Consider the following 12,931-nt stretch of genomic DNA (forward strand, 5'->3'; position numbering starts at 1 on the left):
TGACATGTCCAAGAAATTGTACCTCCTCTAGCCAAAACTCACACTTGGACAACTTCCCGTACAGTTGGTGTTCCCTGAGCACATTCAACACTACCCTCAGGTGATCAGCATGTTCCTCTCGTGTCCTCGAGTAGATAAGAATGTCATCAATGAAGATGACAACAAACTTATCCAACCAAGGTTGGAAAATCCTATTCATGTAATCCATGAATACTACCGGTGCATTCGTCACTCCAAATGGCATAACCACATATTCGTAGTGGTCGTATCGTGACCTGAATGACGTCTTTTGTAGATCCTCCTGCCGCACTAGAATCTGGTGGTATCCCGACCTCAAGTCTATTTTAGAGAACACCCATGCACCCTTCAACTAGTCAAGTAAGTCGTCTATCCTTGGCAGGGGATATTTGTTTTTAATAGTCAGCTTATTCAGCTGCCTATAACCCACACATAGTCGCGAGCTCCCGTCCTTCTTCTTCACTAACAAAACTGGAGCTCCCCAAGGTGACGCGCTCGGTCGAATGAATTGCTTCTCCAATAATTCCTCAATTTGCTTCTTGAGTTTTGCAAGCTCAGCCGGTGCCATTCTGTATGGAGCCACAGACACTGGACCTGCACCAGGAATAAGATCAATGGTGAAGTCAATGTCTCGACTCGGCAGCAACCCTGACACTTCATCTGGAAACACATTTGCATACTCGCTAGCTATAGGTATGGATTGGATGATCTCTGCCGCACTTTTCTTCTCTGGCTTGGCCACCACCATAAAACACATGGCCCCTCTTTGTAGTTCTTTCAACACCTGCTGAGTCGATATCAACTCCAACCCTGCATTTTCCAGGAATACCAAACTGCGCCATCCACAGTCAATCATGATGTGGTTGTTAGACAGCCAGTCCATCCCAAGTATCACGTCCAGTCCCTCCAAAGGCAAGCACACCAAGTTCACCTTGAATATGCGACCTGCCACTTTCATTGAACACCCGACGCAGATTGAACTGGTAGCCACCTGACCTGAGGAGGGAGTTGAAACAAGCAACTCACACCCCAAATCACGTTTCTCCAAGCTCAATCTCCCCACACATGCATTAGATATGAATGAGTGTGTTGCTCCAGAATTGAACAACATCAACACTGAGTGACCCAATAACAAGCATGGCTCAAGTATAAGATTACCTGACTGAGTCGCCTCAGTAGATATCATGGCAAAAACCCTCACAACTGCTCGAGCTCGTTTTGCTAGCGTGGCTACTACTGGTTTCTTTGCACTAGGACTCTTCTTCTCAGGGCAGTTGTTAGCAAAATGACCCAGTTTGTCGCATATGAAACACTTGCGACGGTCACCGAATCCCCCTACAGCACCGGTCAGCTGTGGGCAATTTCTCTTCAAATGGGGTCTGCCACACTGATAGCAACTGGAACCCTGAGACGTCTGTGGTCGGCTGTACGGCTTCTTCATTTGTCGTGCCTCTACGACATTCTTCTGATGTCTACTCACCATTGGGCCAGGGCCCTTCTCCAGATGCTCGGCACTCTTGGCCTGTTCCACCAAGACGGGAAATCTCCTTTCTCGTAAGGGAGTCACCACCTTCTTAAGCTCATGTTTGAGTCCTCGCTCAAACTTCAAACACCTCCACTCTTCTGTCATAAAACACCTCCACTCTTCTGTCATATTCTGTGAAGAAAATCTCGCCAGATGCTCAAATTTATTCACGTACTCCTGCACTGTCATGTCTCCCTACTGCAGTGCGAGGAACTCTGCCTCCTTGTCTTGTCTGGCTGTGTCGGGGAAATATTTCTCCAGGAACCACATCCTGAAGCTAGTCCACTCCACATGTTCATCTCGGGTCTGCATTTGTTGTTGCATTCCCGTCCACCAATACTCTGCATCATCATTCAGCAAATAAGTGGCGAAAAGTAACTTCTGCTCATCAGGGCAATTTATCACTTTAAAGATCTTCTCACACTTGCGAAGCCAAGCATCCGCTTCATCTGGGGAGACCTTGTCATTGAACTCCACTGGTTTGTGGCGCAAGAAGTCCTCCACAGTTGGCACCCTGACAGGTGCAATGACCGTCCTAGGTTGCACTACCACAGGTGTTTGCATCGCGTCCACCATCCGGTGAATAGCCTCCGCGATGTCATCAACACCACTATTTCTCCTCCTCCTGTTAGCAGCCATAGCCTGGATACGCCACATTACAACTGTTAAAACCAATTGACTTAGTTAAACAAAGCCACTAATATCTTACTTACATACAACTAATCACACACACAATCAAACGGTAAGCTCACTTCCCAAAAGCCCCAAAATATTTTTAAAATATTTTCAAAACGTTTGCTCTGATACCAATTGAGCCATCATTACTATTTTTAAATTGACATTAATTAACGTCTGTTCAAAGACAACATATGTCAATTTAACGTCTCCCACTATGACGTTGAACCTTCAAGAAATGTGAAAAGCCTAAAATAACAGGCGTTAAAAACCTTTTTTTGTGTTAGTGACTAATTTGAAATTTATGGTTCTTTACAGAGGTTTTGAAACCTATCGTAGTTAATAAAAGTTTTGAAACTCATGATATTTTACAGAGGTTCTGAAACTCACAATATTTTATAGAGGTTTTAAAACTCATATTAATTAACATGGGTTTTTAAACTCGCACAAGTTAACGAAGGTTTTAAAACCTTTGTTAAATACAAGTGTTTCCCAAGGTTAGAAAAAACCCTTGGGATGTTCCCAATGATGATTTACCTAGGGAAACTCTAACCATGAGTAATGACTTAGTAGAGATTTTAACCCTTGGTAATGAAAAATAAACCTTCATTAAAACTATTTTTTCTTCTAGTGTCTTCCTTTTAAATCTTTAAAAAAATTTAATCTTACAGATTGAAAATATAGAATAGCACATTGACACCATTAATAAGCCATAAAAGTGTGTGAGCATTATTTAAATCAACAATATATAGTCCATGAGCCTCAACTTTAAATTACAAATTTGTATATAATAATAATTAACTCCTACTAAATGAGTTATTCCAAAGAAGAGTGATTAGACATGTTTTCATCAACATTCACATTATAAGTAGTTGAATCACTCCAGGATATTTCGTTAGAGTTGATTGTACCATCATGTTCTAACATTTCATGAGGATAGAAATAAGGTTTTGGAGGAATTTCAAGATTTTCAACTTTTCCTTCAAGCATCTCTACAACCTTGCTCATTGTTGGATGATCACATGGCTTAAATTGTACACACCAAAGTGCAACTATGAACATTTTCCTTATAAGATTCTTATCCATTTCTGAAGCACCTTCCATATCAATATCTTTCTCTTCTTTAAATTGATCATGTATCCAAAAGGGAAAATACTGTTGACTTGAATGTTCTGCACGAGGATCTGAGTTTTTCCTCCTACTTGCCATTTCCATCAAAAGCATTCCGAAACTATAAACGTCGGCTTTATAAGAAACTCCACCTACATTTTTGTAGAATAATTCTGGAGCCATGTAACCCAATGTTCCTCTTATTGCAGTCAAAATTATAGATCCATCTTTTGTAGGATACAACTTTGCAAGTCCGAAATCTGAAACCTTTGGAGTAAAACTGTTGTCTAAAAGAATATTATGAGGCTTTATATCAAAATGTAAAATTTGCACATCACAACCTCGATGAAGATATGCTATGCCATGAGCAATTCCAAGGGATATTTTATAAATTTTCTCATAACTTAGATGAATACTTCCTTCTTTAGAGAAAATGTATTTATCCAATGACCCATTAGGCATATATTCATAAATTAGACCACTCCTTTTTCCTTCGACACAATATCCAATAAGACGTACTACATTCACATGATGTATTCTTCCAATAGTAGCTACTTCATTAACAAAATCTTGTCCATTATCTTTGGATTTACTCAACATCTTTACTGCTACATCTAATCCACTTTGAAGCTTTCCTTTGTAAACAAAACCAAAACCTCCTTCTCCTAATTTCACTTTGAAACCTTTAGTCATTTTCTTGACTTCTTTGTACTCGTATCTAATGGGATTTATATCGTTGTCTAACAAAAAGTTTTCAATGTTTTCATACACTGAAAAATGTCTTCGTCGCCATTTATAGATGAATAGCACTAGCAAAAGTGAGAGTCCAAATAAATACCTAATTGCTATTAGTATTGGTATAATATCTTGACCTATGAATTCTCCTGCATCATTCCAGACCGACAATGATCGATTTACAGTTTTTATCCTATTGACAAATCCTGTCAAGTTAAGTTTCGTCAAAAATTAATATGAGAAAATAAAATAAGTGAATTGGTCTAATAATTAACTTGGTTCATGCAAGTAACCAATTGTTATATATTGTATTGAATTTAATAAAGGAGGAATAGATAATCTCCGTTACCTTTTATGATGCTTTTAAAGAAACCTGTAGAAGAAAAAGAATGCTTAAATGAAAAAAGTACGCATGACATTAAGACAAAGAAAAATTATACTTTTAGATCTCTAAAAATAAAAGTACATACTCTAATAATACAAAAATATATATTAATATTTTGAGTTAAAATAATTAAATTATTAATATTTTGAAGTGTAAAAGTAGTATATTTCTTGTCCTACACTTGAAAAGATCAGTATAATCTAACAAAAGAACACTGCATTAGATCATGGGCGATACACATATTCCACAAAACTAATGCATTATTTGAATATTTGAATTAAGTTTAATCTTTTTTACTTATATAAGAAAAAAATAACTCAAATTAAAACTAATTCATTTAACTATATGTAATCTGATTACTGTGTCGTGTTTTAAAATTAAAACAAAAGGAAGAAAGAGAAAGTAAAAATACATTAGCTTCATCCTCATCTATTTCTTCTTTCTATAGCCTTTCACAACCATATTTCACTTCCTTTAATTTTTCTCAATTTCATCTTAATTTCTCATCCATTTCAGATTCTAAATTGCGCCAAATTTAGGAGCTCATGAATAAACTGAATCAATCAAATTTCAGAAAAAAAAAAAACTTAAGTTTCTATTTACCCTATGGAATCTTTTCTTCCCTAGTTTTTTTAGTTTTATAGTCATCAATCATAATAAATATGGTACATAGAAGTGGTTATCTCAGTTTAATTGACCTTATATTGATTTTTTGTTTTGGTCGGATACTTTGCACTAAGCCTCTGATCCATAATACTTTAATCTATTGAGTTGCAGAGCTATAACATTGGGAAACATTATTTTGAAGGTAAGGAAAGCTAGTAAATATATACAATGACAAGTGATTTTAATTTGTGATGATGATGAGGAGAAGGAGTGTGTGATAAATAAGTAACATATTAAACTTGGTTGCAAAGTAGCTATGAATGTTTGATTGAAGTAGTTTTTAATTGATAAATTCTCAGAGGATTTAAATTATGAATTGAGTTGTTTAGAAATAACAATATTGAATAATTGTTGAACTTTTGGGACTAGTATGATTTTTCTAGAAGGTTGAGTTCTTTGATATTTTCACCTAAGCGAATAATTTTTTCTCCAGCGAAAATAAAGTTGAAAATAACCTTATTTTCAATCTTAAATTTGTTTAAAGAAAGGTTTTTCACTCAAAGGAAAATAACTCTACAACTTAACTAAGTTTATGCTAAATTTTTCTCAAGCTAAAATCAATTGTTTTGTAAATACAAATTAAATGTAAGTGTTTTTTACATACAAATTGAGATAAAATAGTTACATTTTATTTATATTAAATATTTTGAAATGAAATATGTGTTCTGTGTAGTTAATGTTAGTGACTCCTAGAGAAGGAGTATACATTGAAATGATGTTAGCACTGATGTTAGCACTGTTGTGTGAGTTTAAGGAGGTTCATACAATTTGGAGTTTCGGTTTAAAAAAAGACTAGATCTCATAAATATAAGGAATTCACTCGGGTCATACTTGAGATGGACATGTGTCCTAATATATGTAATTGTAGCTTATAAGAGGTGAGAGTGAGTTAGAAGGAATGTAAAGTCTTGGAGTCTATTATGGCCTTTCAAAAGTAGAGTCAAATATTTACGTTTTGTTTGAACCATGAGGGTTAAGTCAAAAGGTATGTGTTATATGATAGATATTTGATTCTTGATTGAATTTTTTATTTTTGAACTAATGATGATATTGTTTATTGTAGTCTTATTAAATTTGCACTTGTTTATCCTTTGTTTTTGTGGTATTATGATATCCACCTACGAGATTAAATGTAATATATGAGTAGAGGACCATGCAGATGACAATGGTAAAGAATATAGTGATCAGGTTATAATGGAGGTAGACTATTGGGGTGTATATATATATACATATATGTATATATATATACATATATATATATATATACATATATATATATATATATATATATATGTAATTGATATTATCTCTAATCCATGTTAGATCTCCAAAACCACCTTCATGCTAAAGTTACTATGTGTTCATGCCAAAGACATCAAATATGAAAATCAAAAATATGTTTAATACTATTAGATTAGGCTCTAATATCATATTAAGCTTTAATAACATTTAAATAATGAAATTTAAATCTAACTAAACCTTGCTAGATCGGTACACTAAGATGAAATTTATTCTTTTCTATATATCTCATTTTTGTCTTATTTATATTCGTTATAAAATCTCCAACATTACTTTTAGAAAGAAAAAAATTAATTTCCTCCTAAGTTAAAATTAACTAACATATAATTTAATTTGTAGAAATTTCTTTTATATGCTACTCGAATGTTCCTATATTTTCTACTAGTTCATATTAATTACTTAAAATAAAAATGAGTTTGAATTATGATTTTTATCTCTTTTAATTTTTATTGATGGATTTTCATTTATTTTTATATGATTTTAATTCATTGGTTTTTGACAAATTTCTTTCCAATTTTCAAATATTTATATTCATTTTAATTAATTAATATTTTTTTCGGGTGGTACATCTGAACATGGGACATCTAGAGTTCATTCGGATAAAAAAAATATGCAAAATTAAGAATTCATGGATTTTTTTTAAATTACTAATTTAAATGACAGAAAATAAAAATAAATGAAAATTATAGATTAAAATATTAAATGAACCAAAACAATAATTTAACCTAAAAAGTCAATTTTAAGCAATAAATTTAATAATATGGGTAGAGAAAATAGTATTGAGAGAAGTTAATGATGACCCATGGGATAGGGTGCGTACCAGTAGTGTATCCACGAATTCGCGATAGAATTCCTAACATAATAAAAAGAAATATTTGCATGAAGATAACGGTATAAATTAAAATATTATATTATTTAACATAAAAAGAGTAAAAAAATAAAATAAAAGATTAACGTGGTGGAAACGTTATAAAGACATAATTATTTATAAAAAGGAAATTACTCTATTATATTTATTAACCTCAAGAAGTTTCATGATATTTTTGAGTAAATTATACTGGAGTTGTTAATTTTCTTTTGATTTTAATTTTCTATTTTTTCATCGAAGTGAAGTTATGTTTCACACCCTAATTTTATTTCTTAAAAATATAAAAAGAAGGGAAGCCTTAACACCATGTTATCGAACTGATGTTTTGACACATAATTTCTTTTCTCAGAACCCTGGTTTTCAAAAGACGAATTATCCATATTTTGTATTTCCTTTAAATTACTCATTTTATAGAATTTAAAAATGTGAAAATAAATAATAATATGATTAAATTAATAAAATTAGGAAGGGGCAAACAGAGATAGAACAAAATATCTCACCACAATTGAGGGTATCCTGGTTGAAGATTTGACAAAAACTGCATTGAATTTGTTGTGTGGTTTTATTGAGGGCGCAATACACACCATTTCCACAGTGATCCCTACAAACAAGTGGTAACCAACTCAACCAAAATCCTTCTTCCAGAGATCTGAGGATATCAGCATAGGAAACCTTCCTGTCATGTGTCCAGTTTGTGAAGGTAGCAACCTTTAATCTGCACCCGGCCTTCACGTCCATCACTGTAAATTCCGGAGCACCAGCCTCATTGCGATCCAGAACGGCGTAGATAACGCCACCACCGGAATCACAACCGCCGGATTTCACTTCCACATATCGAGGATCATCAATCACTCGGTGGCTGCAGTTTAGAAACACTACTTTTGGAGGCTCATAAAGATATTCCTCCACAAACGAAGTAGTCAGCGGATGAGTATCAAAAATACTGAAATTTTGTGTGGATAAGAAATGGCGAGGAAAAGAGCAAGAAGTGTCCTCCACAACACCCGCATCACTCAGCCGGATTTCGTACCTACTGTAATCGATTTCCTTCACATAGTATTTTCCTGAAAACAGAGTAAGCACTGTCCTGTTATTCACGCAATCAAGTTCGTAGTTGGGGAGGCCGCAACCGCGAGGGTCGCCTTTCAGTCGGAATGGATATTTTATGTCGCGAAATTCGCCGCATGAAGAAGATGGACATGGTGTGCGATGCTTGGCACTGCAAGTTTGGTGGAAAAGAGCAAAAATGAAAGCCATAAAGACAACCACTGATTGTGGACAGCGAGAGCAAGAAGGTAAGCGTAAGACACTCATCGTTACCTCTGCTCAACAAATTGGAAAAAATGCACTTAAATATCAACTTAGACGGACGACTAGTTCAAATTATTTAATAAATGAATATGATTCATCCTGATCTAAAATAATAATAGTCTATATCATTACATTAAAAAAATAATTGAAATAAGTTTGCTATTTTAGAAAATATATAATTCTCAACTTAAAATAACTGTACAGCTCTTTCAATTTTATTTTATTTTTTCCCTGGATAGTTTGGAATTTAAAATTGAACGTCCTTCTTTTATTTCCTTTTCATTTTTTTAATTTAATGTTAGAAAGTTAGATTGAATGTAAAATAAAACTCATGCTTTTTAATACTGAAGGAAATACAGTTGAAAACAGAGTCCCAGTGATGATGATTTCCACTGGTAATATACATCCTCTCACCTTCGCGTCAGCTTCCTAATATTGGGCAAGACAAAAATGGTTGTGAAAATACAACCTCTAAACTAATTACTCTAGTTGAACGTTGAAACTTGTTTATCCATTAAATCGGTCTGTACCTCATTTTCTTATCCAAGATATAAAAAATGCAGCACAACATAGTAATAAAATATCCTATCAAATCGTTCATGTAACTTAAATATATATATATATATATATATATATATATATATATATATATATATATATATATATATATTTACAATTAATTGGATGAAAAAATATTTAGTAATCAATCATATCTTTTATTATTTTAAATACTTTTTGAAAATTTGAGTTTAAACCTAAAAGAACATTAAAATACATGATTCGATATTTAGTACTTAATAAGTTTTCTTATTCACCTTACTTAGGTTTCATAATTTTTTTTGTTTGTTTATTTATGCGTGGAAGTTCTTTTCCGATAAGAAAAACAAGGACCATAGTTAGTTAATATTGATATATTTTATTAATATATTAATTTATTTAGAAGTAACATAGAAAAATGTCAAAATGTATTTAAATCGTTGAGCTAGCCCGTGGTCACGGTTCAAATTGGTTAAGTTAGAAAAAAAATTAATTTTTTTAACTTGGTTCAAATTAAACCTAATTCACTTAACACGTAAATTAAATAAATTCAAATTGTTTGAAGATGGATTGACTTATAATCCATCAACAATAAGTTTGTTTTTTATTATTATAATTATTTACTATTCTTGATTATGTAGATTGATAATATTATCTTTTTAAATGTATATTAAATTGTTGTTAAGTAATGTTTAAATAATGTTAATGTTTAATTTATTTGATTGTTAAATTATTATATTAATTTTCAACTATTATTTTTATAATAAGTTTAAGTTTAAGTTTATTTCAATAGATAAATAATTTGATTGTAGTGTTTTAAACATATAAAATAAATTGAAAAATCAAAACATCCTAAATGAGTTAATACACCTAACTCATAATAACTGGTTAAAATGAATTATAAATTTTTTGCTAAAAAAAGAGTCAAATTAAACTAAATTTTAGTCTTACCCTTGATTAATCAACCCATCTAGAACTCATTTGACATCCTACGACCGAAATATTTTCCTTTACTTCCATTTATAACCATGTTTTATGTTCCCTAAAGTTAATCATTTAATTATTGCAAAAGTCAAGTGGGATACCATTACTGTTATTTAATCCCACTTAAAACGCAAGCCACCGGACAAGAAAGGGGTCAATTGACTACCTTGCTCATTTAAAATTATATCATACACTACACTTCTCTGTTTTTTCTTAGTGGAAAATTTAGACCGGTGTTATTGAATTGACTGAACAGTAAGACAACGCGGAGTTGCTGCTGCACCCGGTCCATGTTAAACTTGCGCTGACTAGAATGACATCCTGAAACTGCAAATCGACCACAAAATGCTCAGTTTTCAGAAGCTGTCTCTTGTATTGACGCTGCTGTCTCTGATAGGAAAACCTGCGACCGGCAAGAACCACTGCGCCGATAAATGTGGCCACGTTCGCATTCAATTTCCATTTTATCTCAGAAACCAAAACTTGAATCACACCACCGACTACCCCCCTGAGTTCGGTCTGTTGTGCACCCAACAAAATGAGCTAATTCTGGAGCTGCCTGCTGTTCCAATACAATTGTTTGTCAGAAATATTGATTACAAATCTACACTAATTGAAATATATGACCCGCAAAATTGCCTTCCCGATAAACTCTTGAAACTCGGCAACGCATCCATCTCTCCATTCCAATTCCCCTATTATGGTGATCGCCCTAGTAGCAACAAGTTTAACGTTTCCGTCTTCCGTTGCGACTCATTGTCGTGCCCAATATTTCTACTAGGTTCCCAAAACGACGTCACTGACCCCCAATTGGTATCCTGCACGAAGTTGAAAGATGTTTCCGTCGCGTGGTGGGGTTCGTACTATGAGACGTTGGTTATGGAATGGTCAAAACCTGACTGTGGATACTGTGAAGCACAAGGTCAAAATTGTAAATGGAAGAATGGTACTAACGGTGCAACTGAATGTTATGCTTGCCAAACAAAAAGGATTCCCACGTCAACTGCGGTCCTCATTGCTGGAGGTATGCAGTATTACAGTGGCTATTATGTTATAGTTTTGCTATTTTGTTGATCCCTTGCCACTGTATTTGATCCTTGCTTTAAATACTGTTATTCATTTTTGGTAACTTATTTTTTCACCAACAGGAGGACTAGTTGGTTTGATGCTTTTGCTGCTTCTGGTCAAGACATTGCTTTATGCGTATGACTATTATGAGAAGAGAGGAGAAGACCAGGCTCGAATAGAGAAGTTTTTGGAGGATTACAAGGCAATGAAGCCTACCAGGTTCACTTACGCTGACATCAAGAGAATCACAAATGGTTTTAGTGAGAGTTTAGTGGAAGGAGCTCATGGAGCAGTATTCAAAGGAATGCTCTCCCGTGAAATTCTTGTTGCTGTGAAGATACTCAAAGGCACAGTGGGAGATGGGAAGGATTTCATAAATGAAGTGAGAGCCATTGGGAAAATTCATCACGTTAACATTGTTCGTCTGCTTGGTTTCTGCGCAGATGAGTTCCACCGTGCTCTCGTCTACGATTTCTTTCCAAATGGGTCGTTGCAGAGATTCTTGGCTCCACCGGACAAGAAGGATGTTTTCCTTGGTTGGGAGAAGTTGCAACAAATTGCTCTTGGTGTTGGCAGAGGAATTGAGTATCTCCATCTTGGCTGTGATCATAGAATTCTTCACTTTGACATCAATCCTTACAATGTTTTGTTAGATGACCTTTTTGTCCCAAAAATCACTGATTTTGGACTAGCCAAGTTGTGTCCCAAAAATCAGAGCACGGTATCGATGACTGCAGCCAGGGGAACTTTGGGCTACATTGCCCCTGAAGTTTTCTCTCGGAATTTTGGTAATGTTTCTTACAAGTCTGACATTTACAGCTATGGAATGTTGCTGTTAGAGATGGTAGGAGGAAGAAAGAATACAAATGTGTCAGTTGAGGACAGTTTCCAAGTTCTGTACCCAGAATGGATCCATAACTTGGTGGAAGGAAAAGATGTGGAAATTAGCGTTGAGGATGAGGGAGATACTAAAATTGCCAAGAAACTTGCCATTGTAGGACTTTGGTGCATTCAGTGGAACCCAGTGGATCGTCCTTCCATGAAAACTGTGGTACAAATGCTTGAAGGGGATGGATATGAGTTAGTAGCACCCCCTTCCCCTTTGCATATTTCTGGTTCTTCTACAACAAATACCATAGTTCCAGCCAGACGTCAAAATTTTGAATTGGAGGTTATTCATGAAATAGAAGAAAACAGAGTCGATCACTTTTAGGTTTCCTTCAAATGCTATCTGTATGTTTTATTGGAGTTTTAAGCTTCATCAGTACATTTGATAGTTTAATTATTATCCATATAAACTTGTTAATTAACTTGTTTATTGCTTCTCACATTATGCTTCTACGATCAGTTATGTTATAATAAATTTTGATTAGCTTCAACTTCTACATTACAAAGAAAAATTATTGGAGTTTATTGACTAGTAAAACAAAATTCGTTCATTTTAGGCTTCCACTTGTTGCAGTTGTGTAAATATAACCTTACAGCCTTGATCTTAACGGAAGTTAATTATCCATCCAGCTGAATCAAAAATAGGCTAAAATATGTTTTCTATAGCACATTTATTTTCAACTTTTGTTTTTAATACTACAAAAATGGACTCATCTTCATACAAACAATTGAGTGTTATTTATTGAGTGATCTCAATTCAACTTGTATAATTTTGTTTGACGTGCGTTAACAAATTAATTCATTCAATGCTTATTTCAACATGTTGAATATTTAAATGACATATTAGTTAATTAATGAGATT

General features: G+C 33.9%; 2 protein-coding genes across 2 annotated transcripts; one reads left to right on the top strand and one right to left on the bottom strand.

The window, feature by feature from the left end:
- Positions 1–2,924: 2,924 nt before the first annotated feature.
- On the bottom strand, positions 2,925–8,830 carry LOC114193535 (LEAF RUST 10 DISEASE-RESISTANCE LOCUS RECEPTOR-LIKE PROTEIN KINASE-like 2.4). Its single transcript, XM_028083369.2, has 4 exons — positions 7,782–8,830; positions 7,234–7,266; positions 4,413–4,436; positions 2,925–4,269 (listed from the first exon to the last, which is right to left on the bottom strand). The coding sequence occupies exons 1-4, from the start codon at positions 8,593–8,595 to the stop codon at positions 3,035–3,037; spliced, it is 2,106 nt and encodes a 701-aa protein (XP_027939170.2). The 5' UTR covers positions 8,596–8,830; the 3' UTR covers positions 2,925–3,034.
- LOC114195035 (rust resistance kinase Lr10-like) lies at positions 8,437–12,509 on the top strand. The gene is made up of 3 exons (XM_085665582.1): positions 8,437–8,576; positions 10,370–11,137; positions 11,262–12,509. Exons 2-3 carry the CDS (start codon positions 10,459–10,461, stop codon positions 12,392–12,394), a joined length of 1,812 nt encoding a protein of 603 aa, XP_085521708.1. The 5' UTR covers positions 8,437–8,576; positions 10,370–10,458; the 3' UTR covers positions 12,395–12,509.
- Positions 12,510–12,931: the final 422 nt, after the last annotated feature.

The sequence above is a fragment of the Vigna unguiculata genome, chromosome 8 (assembly GCF_037176805.1).
Source record: "Vigna unguiculata cultivar grain cowpea cultivar isolate G323 ecotype 2 chromosome 8, ASM3717680v1, whole genome shotgun sequence".
NCBI classification, from domain to species: domain Eukaryota; kingdom Viridiplantae; phylum Streptophyta; class Magnoliopsida; order Fabales; family Fabaceae; genus Vigna; species Vigna unguiculata.